Source organism: Columba livia, chromosome 1 (genome assembly GCF_036013475.1).
Source record: "Columba livia isolate bColLiv1 breed racing homer chromosome 1, bColLiv1.pat.W.v2, whole genome shotgun sequence".
Lineage (NCBI taxonomy): Eukaryota > Metazoa > Chordata > Aves > Columbiformes > Columbidae > Columba > Columba livia.
In genome coordinates, this window is record NC_088602.1 from 61,807,346 (window position 1) to 61,826,713 (window position 19,368).

Genomic DNA, 19,368 nt, shown 5'->3' on the forward strand with positions numbered 1-19,368 from the left:
AACACTGCGTTGCATGGTGTAGAAGTAAATGTATGGTAAGGTGATACACCTAGCAATAATGTATGCAGTGCTTGGGGTAGATTGAAGTCAACATCTCCAGCACTACTTATGTCCTGCTGTCTCATTTAAACACCTTATCTCCCTTTCTGTCTTTCATAGTGAATCAAAGCTCAACATAGGGTGTAAAAATATACCTTCCAGTTGTGCTTCTTATTAGCTCTTATTATGATACTAAGATTCAACTGAAACCAGTAGGATGAAGCATGGGTTTGGAGTTAGTTACCTGTAAATGTTTTGTTGAATGGGGAAAATATACAGTTGTAGAATAAATGATCATTTTACTTCACAATCCATGTAAACCTGGAAGGAAAAAAAAATCATCTTTCTTGTTGTTCCAGTGACCTGAAATCACTGAATATGATGTCATGATATGCATGGTCTGTGTTTGGTTTTAGAATAATTGATGCAACATTTTATAGAAGCTAGCACTGAGAGGATACTTGTGTGAGTCTTTCATTAAGGTCAAGCTGTACTTTAATTAAGGTTGAGCTTTAATTAAAGCCTTTACAACACCAGAAATGTATGAATGCTTCAACAGGCATATCTGAATCTATTCAGTCTAAGTGACGTGCTCTAGTCTAGGATATAAACACAGTATTTCCTACCATTACCTATAAAGCTGACTTGTCAGCCAGCTCGTGCAAAGCAAGTGACAAGTCAGTTCTATTTCCTGCCTGTCACCACAATTACAAAGAATTTGGCTACCTCTGTGTGAAGGGAGAGGTATGCAGAAAATCGTATCCAAGATGAAGATGATATTTCGAAACAGCTTGATTCCATTTCTCTGTTCTGAAATTCTTTAACTGGACAGTACATAATGGCTTTGGAGAATCAGTGCATGACAGGTTTCCACATGATTACAGCATATTTTTTATATATACATATATGTGTGTGTGTATATATATATAAAGTGTGTGTTTTGTTTTGTTTTTTCTTTAAGTGGGAACAAAAAAGTACTGGCTTGTATAAATAAATATGAAGTATCAGGATCTCAGTTTTAATAGCTATTTTGAATTAGTGAATGAAGAGTTTTGCTTGTACACCATTTTTATAAAAGAAATAAGGGATTTATAGACAAAATCCAGAATTTCTGATTCATAACATGATCTACACTATTGCATAATTAAATATAGATATCATCCTGTATTTAGTTATTTGTTTATGTTAAATATTTATTCTTTACCCACTGATCTTGAGCTCCTTTTAGCAAAACAAATGTACTAGATAGTGTGGTCAATTGTGCTAGAATAGGAGTTGATACTATTCTTTTTCTCTAGGGGTTAGCTAAGAGACATCCTACTAGTAGCAGAGAAATTACATGTGAGCAAGTGGGTCAGAAAAAGAAAACGCACCATAAAAGTTTTAATTCTTCACAGGAACCAGATACCCCAGTATCTCAGAAAAGATCAGATTATGACATTCAGCTCTTCCCATGTTTTGTTTTGTTTTGTTTTGTTTTTTTCCCCAATGACTAAAGGAATATAAACAGAGAAAAAAAATGTTTTCCTTTGCCATTGGTTTGAAAGGGGCCTCCATAGATCTGGTCCAACTCTTTGTATCAAGACAGGATCTGCTGTGCAAACAGACAGGTTCTTTGAAAATCTATTGCAACAGCCACACAAAAGAGAAAACTTAACTGATTTGTAAGCTAATGCCAGGACTGTTTTAGCTGTGTTTGCATTCATGTTCCCAGTTCTTACCAGGAAGATGATTCTATCTTTCCTGAATCTTTAAACTTGTGGTTTTCTGCCTCAGGATGCTATTTGGAATAAGCAAAGTTTCTGTAGTGATTTTCAGCGCTTTTTTTTCCCACTTCATGGAGTATAAGAACTAAGATCCAACTAAAGTAAGATAGAACTCTTTTCGTGCATGACTTTACCTGGAAGCCCAGTAGACTGAAAATCTTATCCTCCCTGAGTGTCTTTGTACAAGAAAGCATTATTTTTCAGTCATCCTGCTAGACTTACGAATGAATAATTTAATGCAGAAGGTATGAACCATTTATCCTCTAGATACAAAATCAAGCTAAGTTGAATTAGCTTGGAGATAGTGGTGGTGGGCACAGCATGTATGCTGATGATTATTTTGATACAGCTTGCATGGGATATCTTCCTAAAAAGCAACCATCCTACTTCTCTGGAAGATATTAAAAAATCCTAAAAGAAATTTTCTTTGGTTTCTAGTTCATAGAAGGTGATCAAAGTGTCTGGAAATTTAATGACAGTAAATTGTTCATATCAGTTTTTCTTAAAAATTAAAGTGAATTTCTTTAATATTTAAGTTTTCTACAATTTTAAAAATGAACAACTATTTAGAAGTTACTCATCCTTTTGTAGGGCTCTTATTTTTAAGATGGTTCTGGCTTTAGAACACTGTCATCTCTTCAGATTATAAACAATGTACATTTCTGAATAGAACTTGCTTATCCTGAGATATCTTATGGCTTTAAGAGCCACGTTTAATTTTCATGTTTTAGGGACTGCTCAAAGGTCAAGTTGATGTCCCAAACAATTTGAGACTTACCTTGTCTTGGTTTTCCACTCTTCTGGGGCCCAAATTACTGTTTTTATATGAGGTTCAAAAAACCCCAACATATCTGAGGAATTAATATGTTTCATAGGATCATAGGATAACTCATTTCAACAGGGACTTCAGGAGGTCCCTAGTGCACCAGCTGCTCTAAACAAGGCCAGCTGTGAGAGCAGAACAGGTTCTTCAGAGCTTTGTCCAGCCAAGTCTTGAAAACTTCCAAGGACATTTGTGTCTCTGGAGCCTGTGCTTCCCTGTGCTGAGCAAGCTTTGCTCTTTCAACAGACATCCCTTATCACGTCTCCAGCTTTGACCACTGAGGAGGCCCTCCACTGATCTCACCTCATGTTAGCAATATCATCTGTGTATTGTGTGTGTGTGTGCACAGAGCTGGCTGTGGTAGGTCTGACAGTGAGTGCTGAGTAGTGGCAAACAACCCCCAATCTCCTGGCCATGCTCCTGGTGATGCAGCTCTGGATGCTACTGGTAATTTCTGCTACCTGGACTCATTGCCAGATCCTGCCCTCCTTGCTGCCCTCAGGGTCCCCAGGTTATTTTCCCCAGAGCTGCGCTGCAGCTCTTCTGCCTGAAGCATTGCAGGGATTTATTCCTTCTCAACTGCAGGACTTTGAATTTTTCTTTGCTGAATTTCATGCAGTTCCTGTTGGCCATTTTTTCGGCCTATAAAGGGCACCCCTACCCTCCAGCATATTGGCTGGTCCCCTCAATATGATGTCCTCCACAAACTTGATAGGAATGCAGTATCAAAATCCAGAATAAGTGAGTTTTGTAAATAATCTTCACATCTTAGTTCTAGTATGATACCTTCACATTTTGCATCTCCTTGAGAGTAATTAATTTCTCTAAGATCTGTTTCATGCTCTACCCCGCTGTTCTCCTGTGTCCCTCAGATCAGCTGTGTAAGACAGTGATATTTCCATGTCCATGGTTTGGGCCCAAAGGACTGTAGGACTTTTCCTCTTTGCAATATATTCCTCAGTATTCTGTAGGCTACGTTTAATGAACACTTTTGCTCTAAGTCATTTTCTGATACATTTTTCTATTGCTTTCCTCTGAATTTTCTCTAACTGATCCTGATTTCGCTGAAATAAAATGCCCAAAATCACATGGAATACTCCAGTTGAAGCCTTATCACCTGAAGTATTTCAGGCCTCTTATACTGGCAGATGTAAATAAGTGTTACATATGATGGTTAATTTTTTGTAGTATCAATGCATACTTGACTCTCCATTTATGATTAAATGCTTTTCTGATGATCCACCACCTAATCAGCTTTACTTGTCCTGAATCTGTACATTGAGTTATCCCCTTGTCTAATTGTATAATAGTTCTTAGTTGAATTGTGTATTTATAGCTCGCATTTGTGTTTGGCTTAATTATTTGACAAAATATGCTTTCATCTGGTCTCTGACACTTTATCTGACCAAAAACTAGCATAAATGACGTTATTCAGCTCCTTGCTTCTGCATTTTTCTTTTTATATTAGAGATATATACTCTGTTTCTAGTCTGAGCACAGCCCAGAAGCTTTAGAATACTCTTGAGACCTCCAGTAAGTAAATTGTTCTGAGTATAAGCCATTAGAATTTTGCATATAACCAGAGCTTTTTTAATGAAGAGGTTAACTGTGATCAGTGAAATCTTTATTATCACAAGCAACATTTATTGCACTGTTATCAGCAATCATAAACTTGAAGACTGACAACTAATTTTGTATTATGTTTCCCTTATATCAACCCTGCTATAGCCCAGAAAGCTTTATAACAAAATGTAGATGTGTCAGCACTCATCCTCCATCAGGAAAGGAGTCAAGTAGCAAACAGCTAGATGCTAACTTAAAACAAAACAAAACAAAATAAAACAACAAAAAAACCCTTTTCTGTCATCAAAGGCTTTATCCTAAACTTTTATAGTGACTTGGAACCACTTAATGATATCATCCTGCCAAGAATTCTCTTAATTATTCATGACAGAATGTATTTACTCCAGGAAAAACCTCTGAAAATAAGTGTCCATCTGGCAAAAGCACACTTACTCTTCTCCTCTAATTGGAACCCAACTTTAACTGTCCCAACAAAAGGGAATTTCTGATGAAGTGGACACAACCTACCCACCACTTTCAGGCAGTTTCACTGTCAGAGATTAGTTGAACCACTGTAATGACCCAGATATTTCTGTATGATAAATAACAATAACACATATAGGTACATGGCATGAAGTGGCTGTTCTTATAGAATGTCAAGTGTCAGATTTCACAAATGTGAAGTGCTTAGGTATAGGGACAGTGGTTTTGTAATGCCTTATTTACTCTGTTAGTGAAATACTGGAGTTTATAACAATGCTTAGGAAGGCTTGCTGCTCCAGGGTCCCTGTGACAAGTGCAAAATATCATTTATTTGTCAACCTTTATTTGCTGGAATCAGAAGAGTTCCCTATGTGACATACATCAACAGTTCATATCTCCCTCAAGGCATTGATAACCACAATCTGTAGACTTTGATGACTAGGGACAGGAAATTTATAGATATATTGAATTCTGATCTGAGTGTGAGAGAGCCTTTCAGGATTGGCCAGTAAATCCAGGGCCAAAAGGCGGTTGTTTTCTGGCTTTGCTTTGACTATGCTTCAAAATATCAAGAAAACTTATTTTGAAAGCCTATGGTATTCTTGAACTCGACACCAAAAGAAGGTGAAAATTCCTGAGCGGACTCTGCTCAGCTTTTCTACCTCAGCATGAGCTGACTGAGAAGTTCCAGCACTTACACGGGACGTGAAACATGAAGGTTCAATATTCCCTCGTGCTCTGGGTGCTTTGGACTCACTTTGCAATGACTGCCTGACACAGCAGGTGGGGAAGCTCCAGATCTTTACTGTGGGTCATGCTGACTGTGAGAGAGTAACTCGAAAAGTGCTACCCTCTTGTCAATTAAATCCCCTTAATTATAAAATTTGGAACTAGTTTGCTTTTCTCTTTTCACAGGTTTTATGAAAAGTCACAGTTTTAATAGGAACAATCAGATAAAAAGACTCTTCCACATTTTGTAATAATTTTGTGAGTCCCACCTTTTTATTTCCTTTGCTTTTCTTGCAAGGAAATGAAATGACATGTTTTGTTTATGTTGAACAAAGCAGATTATTTCATTTGATATTAAATGCTATTGGGTTATGGTTCAAAAGAAAATAAATTAACTTCAGTTCAATCCAAATCAAATATTGTTTTGCTGGGTTTTTGGCAGAGCAGCAAACTGATAGTCAAAATGTTTCTTTTTAGTCTCAGCTCCTTGCTATTTGCTCAATCACCTAAGCAGACGATATTACTTTAAAGAAAATTTTTAACCAGTAAGGTTATGTAAGAAATTTTGAAATATGTGTATGTCACAAAAACTCAGTATACAAGTAAGCTGACATTTGTTCTCATGTATTTCTTCTTCATATTTGAGATTTATGTAAAAAACTATGAACTTACTTTAGGTATAAGCTGAAAAATGCGAATTATTATGAGGTATAACAATTATAACGAGAATAATAAGGTAAACAGGTAAGGTACTTATTGACTTAGATGAGCAGTTAATACATAAATAATTTAATGTCATAGTAAGTACTTTTTTTTACCTGAAAATTTGTTCTACAATGTCATTCGAATGATGGTTGAAAAACTGCACATTGTGATAAGCAATATCCTGAAAAATTACTGACACTGATTTTTTCTTCTAAATAGTCTTTTTTTTTTTTGAGAGAGAGAGGCTAGAATAGATGAGATTGCTACTGTGCTGCAAATTAGAACTGTTAGAAGAAAAATCAGAAAAAAATCCCTATCTAGTCTCTTTTATGTTTCTCAACAAATTGTCTGTCCGGTGCAGCATTGTGTTTTACTGAAAGTGACTGTACCCTACTACAATTATTGAACAGTTTATCTTCTTAAAAAAGAAAAACTGTGGATCAGTAAGTTTCTTCTTTTTTGAAATAAATGGTTACTGATCACATGTCCTTAAAATGTTTTTGTATGCTGATAAGCTGTCTGTCGAGAGTACTAGTCCAATGCAAATGTCAACATGCTAGCATTTAAACAAATGGTTAGAGATGCAGTAGAAAGAAGTTAATTATTAGAACTGGGTACACTGTTCGGTTCATCACTTTTACCAGAGATGTAAATATAATTTGTCTGAGCAGCTACTTTCAACTAAAAGGTACAACTTCAGCCAAAATCTGAGAATCTTTTTCTAAAGCTTCAGTAAGCTAATGTGAATGAGCATTTGCAGAATGAATTTCCATGCAGAGATAAGCAAGTAAGGCTAATAACACTACGCTAAGTAAGTCCACAATTGGTCCACAGCCTGTGTGGAGGAGATATTATGGAACATCACCTCTGGCTTGTACAGCAGCAGTACCTCTTTTACTAAAATTTTCAGCATCAAATAATTCAAGAGTCACCAGGTCTGGTTTGTATTTGAACACAGGCTACCTTGTTGGAAACTCATAAGAGTGTTATTCACAGTCTAGTAACAGCATAAGTTTTCATAAGTATGATGGGTATAACGCTATAGTTTGCAACAATAAAAATTAAGTAAAAATAATAACTAAAAGCTCCATGGTAGGTTCACTGTGGAAATTTTAAGCAGTTCAATCCCTCTTCATCACAAACAAAGCTATTCTATCTAGGCCACTTGAATGTCAAAAGACAAGCATGCACTATAAATATAAGCAAACGTACACATATTGAAAAAAAAAAGGTTACATTTTCTGAAATAGTGATCTATCTGCAGTGAAAGAATGTTTATTTATGATTATCATCTTTGTGCTGTGACACATCTCTTTCCCCTTTCCTTATTTTTGTAGGGCAAGCAATGATTCGAAATTGTTTCTGGACTCTGGTTCTTAAGTATAAATGGGTGATAACATTAATACAAAGTGTGTCTCAAGCCCTTTTCATCCTCAGGGCCTTTAAGTGGAAAGAAGGAGATGCCAGGGAACCTTTTTATAACCGAAAAAAAAAAAAAAAATATTTCAATCTAAATGTCAATATGTTTCAAGGTAGAATGGACTTAACAATAATTAGAAAAATGTGATTCCTTGTACAGCTAGTATATATTATATCCCCATCCTGCTGCAGTGTATATTTTCTGCATTTTGGGAGAGTTGTATGATGTCCATCAACAGTTCCAAGCACTCTATACAATTAATCCATCCTTAATGTACATATACTTTATATTATAAACATGTAGCAGTTGAACATGCATATCTTCAAAGCAATTTTCATATTTCCTTAGTCCTTAAATAGTATGGAAAACAAGCGGGCCTGCTGACATGTTACAAGAGAATTTAATTGCTTTTAGACTGGAGAAACTGATTCTAAGTTGCAGTGCACCTTAGAAAATGTCCAACTGCAGCTCTTTCCAAGGGCACCAGCACATCTTTTGATTAAATCTTCAGGAGATTTATACTGGGAAAGTCAGATTCTCTTCCAACAGGCACGTCCCGGCAGATGCTGCAGTTTATGGATGGGTTGTTGGAGCCACAGGCATCTGGTTTGGCGGGTACTCAGTTTGCCCCCTGCTGTATCAGCAAGAAGTGCTTGTGCTGAAGGCAAGAGCTGCCGTGTGTTTGTTCATAGCTCAGCTCAGCTCTTTCCTCCACGGGAATAAGTGTTCTGGGTCACTCTGCTGTCCACTACCTGTGTTGGTAGTGTTCGCATATATTTTTTGCTGCAATGATACCCACTAGTACTTTAACTATGCTAAAAATAACCAAAACTACTTAATTGTATAAATAAAAGTAGTATACAATATTCTCTTCACAGGACAAGAAAGAATATTCCTTGCTCGGTACACAGAGAGAGAGACAAATAATTATTCAGAGAGAACACCAGTGAGGAGGCTTTTTTACAGAAATGTCCATAAGTTTCCAACTCCTCCAGCCGTTCTAGAATAGGATATTTTGAGAGCAGAGTGGATGCTGCGGTATATTTCCTAATTGTGGATCAAAATTATGCACATGCTGCACAGCACTGAACTGGTATAAGCTCACACAGCAATTCGGAACAGTGGAAAATTTTCTGCTGGATTAACCTTTATACCAGTAGGTTCTATGCCAGGTTCATTATCAGATGTATTCTAGTCTCCTTTTGAAACATGCAGGCAATGTAAAAAAAAAAAAAGAAGGAAAAAAAACCCAGCATAAGTCTGGCATATACTTTGCATCATCTGCTCTAGCTAATTTGACAGCTGTGCTATCACTTGTATCTACCTGATTTGGACAGAAGTAATGTTTTGAGTAACCTCAAAGAAATGGTGCAGAACGCTGGCAGTGAGATTCATAGACCCACGTTCTCAGAGGCTGTGTTAACTCACCACCTTTAGCCACTGTGATTTGAGGCTTGTTTGTACTTGAGATATCTGCTGACTGAGTTCTCCTGTGGGTGCAAAAAATGCTTATGCACCCAGGCACATGATTTTTTTCCCCATCATTTTTCCTCTGCCTACCTGCCTGGGTGACATATGTCACTATCACTCCAAGGGAAGTCTACACTGGTAAACCTGGTATCCATCTACTAAAAATATGGTCTGTGTTTCATCACATATGACTCATAAACCTCAGTTTCAGTTAGAAAAGTGCAAATGCTAAATCATTCTTCCACATGTTTCTAAAAGCTACACACATTCAGATAAAAGACCACCTTTACAAGAGCTGCCATCCTTACTAGAGCATTGCGAGACTTTCTGTGGTAATAAGAGTTTTATTTTGAAACCGTGTCTCCTCTATAGTGCAATTAGTGTAGGAATGTGAACAAGAACTGTCAGAAATTAAACCAGTATCATTTCCCATCTTTATATGACAGATCATGGACCAAACTTTATTAGAGAGTAGAATAATCGAGGGGATTTTTTGTTGTTGTAATTGTGGTAAAGGGATGAGAGGTGGTGGTTAAACTGTCCACCTTTGTTTGTGTTGTGATGATGTTACTTTGATTTAGGTGTGAAGAGTTCTTTTGTTGACATAAGTGATGTTTGTGAAGATTGTCAATTGTGTGATGAATGTGTATTTTAATTATTATGATAATTTAATGATAATGATAAAAGAAAACATCTTTTTACCTTCTCAGCATGCTGTAATTAAAAATCAGATTCCATAAGATATTCAGACACCTCATTCTTGGTGATTACAGCTATAAGAAGACAACTAAATGCTTTTTAAAGTCTGGCCCATAGACGTATATTAAGAGGGTCAAGGTCAAAATACATTGTTGTAAAGGTTAGATTGGTGTTCTTTTCAATAGACTGTTGTATTATAGTTTCTAATTATTCTGTTTTATGTTACTACTCTTTATGTTGATTTTGTTTTTTCTTTCTCAAATTAGCTGCTATACTAGGGGTCTGTCTTTCTTCTAATCATTATTTATGGGAAGGTTAAGGTTTCTAAAATTTCCTTTTGCTTCACAGTATGCAAAGCAGTACAGCTTAAGGGCTGTACACTTACTACTCTATGTGCTTATTTACTTCTTTGTTCTAAGAGACACTGAGTATACCTGTTGCCCATTCAGCTGCTAAGGGAGCAAATGTTCGTCATGGGACAGGGCAAATAAGAGCTATCTATTCTTCAGCCAACAGGAGGGGAATTTTAAGCAGTCGGAGTTATCAGAGGATCTCCTCAAATCTCCCTTCTAAAGGGGAATCTCTGGTAGTGCAAGAATGGCCAACTCCCAGTGGTATAAATTAAATCTGAAGTTTTATCTTACGTGTAGGGCTAAAGGTGGTGGAGGGGAACCTTAAGCAAAAGCTAAAGGAAAGAAATATAGCCCATCTGTCACTGGTATTGTTCCCTCCAAAGGCTGAGAAAAATCTGTGATACACCTCTGGTTAGAAGGGCGAAGCTGACTTTTAAGCTCAAAAGTCTGATTGGATTGTTGATTGAGAGCTGGCTGAACACGAGCCAGCAGTGTGCCCAGGTGGCCCAAAAGGCCAACAGCATCCTGACTTGTATCAGGAATAGAGTGGCCAGCAGGACTAGGGAAGTGATCGTGCTCCTGGACTTGGCACTGGTGAGGCCCCACCTTGAAGCCTGTGTTCAGTTTTGGGCTCCTCGCTACAAGAAAGACATTGTGGTGTTGGAGTGAGTTCAGAGAAGGGCAACGAAGCTGGTGAGGGGTCTGGAGCACAAGTCTGATGAGGAGCGGCTGAGGGAACTGGGGCTGTTTAGCCTGGAGAAAAGGAGCCTGAGGGGAGACCTTATCGCTCTCTGCAACCACCTGAAAGGAGGTTGTAGCATGGAGGGGCTTGGTCTCTTCTCCCAAGTAGCAAGAGGAACAAGGACAAGAGGAAATGGCCTCATGTTGCGCCAGGGAAGGTTTAGATTGAATATTAGGAAAAAATTCTTCCCAGAAAGGGTTGTCAGGCACTGGAACAGGCTGCCCAGGGAAGTGGTGGGGTCACCATCCCTGGAGGTGTTTAAAGGCATTTAGACGAGGTTCTTAGAGACATGATTTAGTGGTAGAGTTAGGTTATGGTTGGACTTGATGATCCTGAGGGTCTCTTCAAACCAAAATGATTCTATGATTGTACACCAGCCTTAACAAATACTGCATGTGCTTTTTTTTCTTTGTGCAGGTATCTAAGCCAGACCGTACTGGAAGAGACAATGTTAACAGCTGACCCTCAAAACAGGGAGAAATTAGCTGTACTGAAACAAGCTCTAGGTGCTATGGGATTCAATAGCCTGGTAAGTTACACGACCTCATGTTATTTGTGGCTAAAATCACCATATTACTTAGTTAAGAGCAGGCCATAGGGAACTGTCTCTGATAACCTTTTGTGGGGAATAGAAGTGCCTTTCTGTCTTTTTTTTTTTTTTTCTGTTGGTTAAGACCTTGAAACAATACACAGTACTAGTTCACTCCAGGGAAATTACTGTAATCACTTTTAATTAGACACAGTGCCAACAATGTAAATCTTTTCCATTCTTAAAGATTCAAAAAACAGCTTCAAGGTATAATACTCTGAACAATTAAATTACACAGATAAAAAGGAACAATCAAATCCCATAATACAGAAACCTCATAAAACCCACAGGAATTTTTTCTCTTCCTGATTATCTCCCTGTCCCTTTTAATTTTGTGAAACACACATTCCAAATGCCTTTGCTAGCACCACCTGAAAAAAAAGTAAATACATATTTAGTCAAGTAAAATTAGAGCTGGATAACTTGAAAGAGCTGACTTAACCCCCAAAAAGCATCAAGATGGTAGATCTGGTGTTTGTCTAATCTTATAAAGCTAACGAAGAATATAATTTGGAAAATTAATCAAGAAGCAATTCTGGAGGACAGAAGTTTGAGGGGAATTAGGAGAAATGGAGGGCTGAGTATAAGAGCTCATGAAAGCTGTATAATTTCCTTCAGGATACAAGAATATTTAGCAAACCGCTACGTATTTCTTACTATGTATATGCTACCTAGCACACTGTAGCTGGGGCACTTCTCCAAAAACAAATGCCTAAGCAGTAGTAGTTCTAGAATGAGCTAAAAACTTCTTCACCTTTACATGATATTTAGCATCATAAGAAAAAAGCAGAGGAAAACTTAATGTGACAGTATGCTTGATTATCATAAGATATGACAGATGGGCAACAGTTGTAATAAAAAGGGATGAAAGGCTATCAGGAAAAAAAAAAAAAGGAGTGAGTCTGCTGAAGCTGTTATTTAGGTGTAAGGTAGACTTCTGTAGTGGTGGTACTTCATGTAGCTGTTTGGCATTCCCTAATTAAGGTATAACAAATGTTGTTTGGTAACCTATGCCAGCTTTCAGTATAAGGAGTGTTGTTTTTTTCACGAATATTCACATGACCATATACAAAATTGGACACATATGACTATATTTAACAGAATTATTCCTTTCAAAGACTCAAGCTCTGTACCTGTAGACTTCATTAGCAAAAGTTCCAGGCAGTTCTGCCTTTAGCCTAGTGTCCATGGATGGCTGGAGATCTCTATCAACTTTTTTGTTCTGTTGAGGAAGGGGTTCAGACCATAAATAAATAATTGAATGCATGACAAACCATATTTTAGAAGCCTACAGAAACTAAGAACACTTTACACAGAAAATGACAGTATTTTGGATCTGGGACTTCAAGTTCACTTTGCTCAGAGTTCTTGAAAGCAAGTAAGTTGCCTCTCAGAAAAACGTAAACCATCTTTAAGGATCCTCCATATGCAAGCAGCATTAAAATAATAATTTAGGAGGCTAGAAATCTGTGGAGTGCCAGAGAACTGCAGGCTGATGTTCTATTCTGAAGGTTAGAGGGGAATATGTAGATAAAACACATCTCCTAAAATTTCTACCCATTACTTCTGAGGTACATTGAAAGGTCTGTCTGTATTATTCCTTGACCACCTAGCCACATTTAAAGTAGATTGTCTTTCTGAAGAATCACATAAACATTCCTTACCAGTCTTTAATGATATCTTGCAAAGTATGTTGATGTTTATTAAAAAATGATTTTAAAGTTGAGGAAACATGTATCTTAGAGCACAACGAAAAAGTGCTTGAGAATCTGGAATGTGAACTAAACCCAAGACCCTATCAAAATCACTAGAATAAGCAGCTATCCCAGCCTGCTGCCATTCAGTGCTGTACAGTGATCCCCAAATCTGTTCTGAAGATAACAAGCAAGAAAGGCACAGTACTAGGGTGCCTTTCCATCTTGCCTAAGAGGCCTTCCCAAGAAACAGGGAATAGCACCCTAGCTTGAATACCATATTAGCACGACAGTTGTTCTATTGTAAGAGCTGTCTTATTCAGACTTTGCCTGCATATATTGCTCCTCTCAATCTTCAGATTTGGTACCATGTAATATTAATAAAAAAATATACTCTTTCCCCATTTGCATCTATCTCATACAGTAAGATATTTAAGTTCCTGTCTTAAAATGTAGTTTAGAGAATCAAACTTGCTTAAAAAGTATCGGAAGTGCTGTAGTCTGTATCCTATGAAGCCTGTAAGCTTTTTTCAATGTCCTCTGATGATGGGAATGTGTATTAAAGAAAGGAACAAGAAGAAGAAGTCATACATACTTGATTTCAGTGTGTTCTGAATTCATTACAGTCACCTGAGAATAAAGGGGATGTACTGGCTAAGTATTTCATTTGTAGTGTATTTTTAATCTTATTCTACAGATTCCAGTGAGTGAGACCTCTCACTGTCACTTCTAATGTTTCAGTAGGATCAGGTTCCAAATATTATTTTTCAAAAATATTCAAAGAATTATCAATTAACTTTGCCATGCATAATGCCTTGTAATGCTATAGTGGATATTAGGTTTCCTAATATGTTTTATAATTTTAAAGGAACACTATTGTTATATAACTGACCTTAAAAAAAAAAAAAAAAAAAAGAAAATCCAAAACCACAATATTTTCCATGTCTTAGCATTTTTTGGTTCATATTTCATGATTTATTTTTTTTTCTTGAAGTTAAGAGCATTAAAAAGAAAAAGACAAAACCAATTTGATAAACAAACTTAGTTCTCTTTTTGTGGTAAAAAAGAGGCCAGGAAAAATCTAGCCCTAAAGATAACTGCTTCACAGCCTTAAAGGCGTCAGAACATATCATGCAACCATGGGAGGAAAGCGTGTGGGTAAGGGAGGTTGCTTTTGGTTTTTTTTAGACCATAACTACAGCTTTTACTACCAGGACCCTGTTATAATTTAGAGCTGGACACTTTGTTCATGAGTGCAAGTGGCTGAGGAAAAAACAAACCTTGTTATTCCCAGATAAAGAATTTGTCTTGATGGAAGTTGTCTATGGAGAAAATAGGTTTATTTCTTGCAGAAATAATGCATCCATTAAAGAGATGTCAGTATTTTTTATCATATTCTGTAAAACTTTCTTTACTCAGTAGTTAATATGATTTATATTAAAACAAAAGGAAAAAAAGGTAATTTTGTTGGTATATGTCCTAGATAAGTTCCAGTGTGATTTCTAAATCCAAATTTCCTGTTAATAGTTCACATGTGAGTACTTTTTAACTTAGCAGATACCAATGATGCAAACTAGTGGAATTTATATTTTTATAAAGCATTGCCTTTCACTGATATGCCCAACAGATCTCTTCTTTGTCTTTAATTCTGCATAAAATACATACAGGAGGTGGAGAACCTGTTTGTAATTCTCTCAGCAATTCTGCATCTTGGAGATGTTCGCTTTACAGCTCTGACAGACGCTGAGACAGCATTTGTGTCAGACCTGCAGCTACTGGAACAAGGTCAGTAGGACGTGACCACAGAGCATCGCAATCAGGGCACTTGCGCTGATGCACCGACAGGTGGAAACAAAGTTCCAAGGAGACAAAAAAAAAAAAAAGACTACTGAAAATTAATAATTTACTGTAGGAAGACACTATCCAATTGACTTGGATGTTTTATAAACTACGGATTTTTATGGGATGAAATAAGATACTGGTATTGCAAATTGTCTCATTTGATGTCATATTTAATGCTACCATTTGCCAAAATAAATTGGACAGTGCACTTTGGTCAGTCTTCTTTTAAAATGCTCTTGTGCTGCTTGTCAACAGCTGAACAATTTGCATTGAACTGAATTCCTTACATTCAAAATCTATGTCTTAAAAAAAAAAAAAAAATCTATGTCTTGTTTTTGTGCTTTGAAGTTTGCCCTCTTGCTCACTAACAAATCTCCTCAAAGTGGCTTATGGATACAGAATGTCAATAAGTAGCATACTTTCACTCTCATACGAGAGAAAGTCTGCCAAGCCCTGGGGAAAGTCCTAAGTAACCTTTAAAGAGGAAAGAAAGCTGTAATGTAATATACAGAGACATTCAAACTTCACAAAGTGCTGATTATAGTAATCTGATTTTGTATGTTCATTAATTTTGATTATTCCTGTGACAGCACTCTTCTTTTTTACGTGTGGGTTTTTTCACTATTAAAACATAGCATCTACATAAGAAAATGTGTTATAAAAATAAAAATGCAGTAGAGCACAGACCAGGCATTCTTTAAATTGTCTTTTCATTTCAGTGGCAGGGATGCTGCAGGTTTCAACAGATGAGCTCGCTTCAGCCTTAACAACTGATGTTCAGTATTTTAAAGGTAATCTTTTCCAAGCTTACATTATCATAGATCACACCCTGGTGGCTTTTTGATCCTTCTGATTTGAAAAATTTGAAAGCAGACAAATTTTGTTTCTTATTCCTTGTATGGTCTTGTAAATTTTCTTTGAGGAACATGTAGGATTATCTGCCATGCAATAAGTCAGGCTGGGACACTGAATTAGAAGTGTCTTTGTAATATGGAGTAAAGCAGTTTCACAGTCTGACACTGACAGACTCCTAACTTGATTAATCTTCCAAAAGTGTGTCAAGATAACAGATTAGATATTAATACCAAAAACTAAAGTCAACAAGAGTGTCCTGAAATAAAAGGAAAAAAAAAAAAAGGTTTTGAAAAAATCTCTCTTGGTAAAATGCTAGTTCTGTGTGGTATGCATACCCTTTCCTATAAAGAAAAAAAAAGTACAAAGGTACAAGTTTCCAAACTGAAGATCTTGCAATTGTTGAGAGTCTTCTCATCTTTCACTGAAGGCTTCAGAAAAAAAAACAAAAAAACCGCACCATGCATATGTTTGGCAAAGGAGAAGTGAAAAGGGGGAACTGTAACTAAAATAAGGTGAGCTTTACAGCATGCTTTCATCTCCATTTTCTGCTTTCTCTCTTAGGAGACATGATTGTACGGAGACATACTATAGAGATTGCAGAATTTTACCGGGATCTCTTGGCAAAATCTCTGTATGGTCGCTTATTTAGTTTTTTAGTCAACACAATCAACTGCTACCTTCAAAATCCAGATGAGACTGGCAGGTAGGAATGTCATTACAAACTATTAGGTGTGTCATTATCTGTTCATATCCAGATCCATAAAAGAAACATAATTCCAGCATTTAGACCATTTTATGATATCATGGCAGTGATGCTTGCATCTTTAAATCACTGGCCATTCCTTCAAATTGTTTCCTCAGTAACATATATGTTTATTAATTTGCTTGGGTAGGGGGACATGGTACTTTATGCAGTAATCTGGATTGGTGGTTAGAATTAGTAGCCTTTTAAGAGTTGATAGTACAGAATGCATAAAGTCTTTCAACAAGCAATAAGCTGCTCATTGTTTTTTTAGTGCAGAATATTCTTGTTCTTTCTCCTCAAAACTATGAACTTACCACAGGGTATGAGAAAACTTTGTCTGAGGCCTTCAAATTAATGTTGACATTTCACTGAATTAAATGTTCTAAGTACATTCTGGATGCCTCTAGGTTATCAGCTGCTAAAATCAATGTTGTTGCTGTCCAGCGTGGCTTCTTAGAAAAAATGAATGCTAATTAATGTGTGTCAGTGGAGCAGCCAAGAAACAACCAAACAAAAAACAACAACAAAAAAGAAGTGTCAGCAGAATCAAAGTAGCAAACTAAACAGTAGACCGGGGGTGTCAAACTCATTTTCACTGGGGGCCACCTCAGCCTTGCATTTGTAGGAGTAGTTACGTTTATACAGTCCTAAAATTACTTTCAGCCCTTTGAAGGCAACTGTGAGGATGATGTGGCCCCTGGTGGAAATGGGTTTGACATCCCTGCAGTACACCTAATTGGGTGCTCAAACAAGCTTTCTAATGAACGCTACGTACGAGACGTCTTGGCATTATTGGTAAAAGGAAATCCACAAAAGACAGATGTGGAACTTCTAAAAAAGAGCAAGTATATTTTTCTGATATGATCTGTCTTGGCTTCATAGGACAAATATCAAGTGCCCTTTTGTAGACTCATTGAAGAGTTTGAAGGCTTCACAAGTTCGTTGTGGGGTTTTTTTTGTTTGTTTGTTTTGTTTTGTGTTATTTTTATCTTTTATTTCTATCCCATTTGAGGACCAATTAGTAATAAATTACATCTCTCTTCCATAGACCTAGCTAACAGAAAAAGCTACCATGCCTGAGGAACTCAGAGCTTTCTGCACATAAATGCTTTCCATCATTATGTATATACCACCAGAGTGTCTGGCTTCCCGCTGGAGGCAAAGGGAAGGTTTGCCAGTAATACAGAATTGTTTTACTTGTCTGCTTCTGATTGCACAGTACCTTACAATTGCAGGCACCTGGACAACCAAGCTAAAGCAACTTTCCAGTCCATGTCCTAATTTGTAGTACTGTGTTTATAACAAGGAAAGACAGTGACATGTTGTCACATTCAGTTCTTCCCCATTCATTCCTGGGTTTTATAGAACATGGGCTTAGCTTGATGCATGTCTGTGACAAACAATCCATCTCAGGCATTCCTGATCACAGTGAGGTCATTTGTAGTGGCCATTGAGGAAAGAAGCTAGAATCAGTATATTAAAAATCTATTAAAATTATTTGAAATAATTTTTTGATGTCTAATTTCACAATTTGATATCTCTCAGTCTTTAAGAATAGTGTGTTGTGTATCTCTGTTGTTCAGTAATGTCAACCTATAATTTCTAGGTATAATAGGATCTTCAAATAATGAAAGTTAAACCTGTTTGTAGATTGTTTACTCTGTAGTCTATTTTTAGTGTAATCATATGTGCCTGAGGTGACTTCTACCTTGTGGAAATACTTCTCAGTGACAATATTTCTACCTGTGTGGTAACTTGAAGACTATGTGATGTTGTCCTACCTAAAACAGGACAGCTGTTTCGTGTTGTCAGGAATGAGGAATTTACAGAAGTTTTATTTTGTATCTATGCTTGAAAAAGGGGAGTTCTTCATTTAGGCTGGCTAAAGGAAGCTAACTATCTCAGGATATACTGACAATGATGATAAGACATACTGAATTTCAGCAGGCCAAATTCAGCCTCAGGTCCTTTTCCAAATGTGAAGCTAAATAGCTTTTTTTTCTTTCCTTAAGTGAAAATGAAGTTGACCATCCTTCATTGATATTTCAACCTTACTTGAGTTAGCCCGCTTAAGATAAGAAAATAATACCCCAACCCCAGATTTTTTTTGGTCCAGCCTAATCATACTGTATAATTTTAGTAGAAAATCAAGGCATAGCAGTTTAAGATGCAAGTTGGATTAATGCAAGTCATTGTGTGAATCTGTGTGATATGTGGTTCAGATTTAGTTCATATTCTTCTGAGCAACTCTATCAATTAGCAGCATTTTACCTCCAGTTTGGTGCAGTTTTAGTAAACCTCTGCTTAAAGACCCACCGAAAACACTAACTAATGTGTTAGGTAAGACTGATACATTTCTGGCAACACTTCACTCCCCCATCAGAAACTTACACAGTTACTGCTTATCAGATGGAATTAAACGTTCATCAGAAAACTGGAATAAGGTTTCTAACTCAGTTCTTGTGTTGTGAGGTATCTTAACTGTCCCTCCATCCCACTTCAGCGAGAATTTATGAAGCAATAAAATTAGATTTATTGGCCTAGTAACTCTAAGAGAAATATTCAATCTTGCAATTTTTGAGGAAACTAGTTATCTGGGTTTAACTTCAATGGTGAAGCTACTCGGTCATTAATATTGATGTATATTTACCATGAAATAGCTTGTGGCTGGTTTCAGGCAAGGTAAAGTGATGATTGCCATTAGATTTAAAGGAAAAGGAGACAATTCTATGAGAAACTGCAAAGACCAAACCCTAGAGGTATTAAGTATAGAGGATAAAAGTGTTGCCAGAATCCAGCAAATTCATTACTTTATATTCTATCCAACAAATATAAAGCAATAATTTTAATG

The 19,368-nt window shown here is 36.7% G+C and overlaps 1 protein-coding gene across 3 annotated transcripts in view; it reads left to right on the forward strand.

Annotated features, from left to right (window-relative positions):
* The window catches only part of MYO16 (myosin XVI), a 385,805-nt gene that overhangs the window by 242,561 nt on the left and 123,876 nt on the right, over nucleotides 1-19,368 (forward strand). For all 3 annotated transcript variants that reach the window (XM_065058425.1, XM_021296623.2, XM_005509047.4), the window contains exons 17-20: nucleotides 11,210-11,321; nucleotides 14,743-14,860; nucleotides 15,637-15,708; nucleotides 16,334-16,475. In XM_065058425.1, the coding sequence (XP_064914497.1) occupies nucleotides 11,210-11,321; nucleotides 14,743-14,860; nucleotides 15,637-15,708; nucleotides 16,334-16,475 (444 nt within the window). The remainder of the gene's footprint in view (nucleotides 1-11,209; nucleotides 11,322-14,742; nucleotides 14,861-15,636; nucleotides 15,709-16,333; nucleotides 16,476-19,368) is intronic.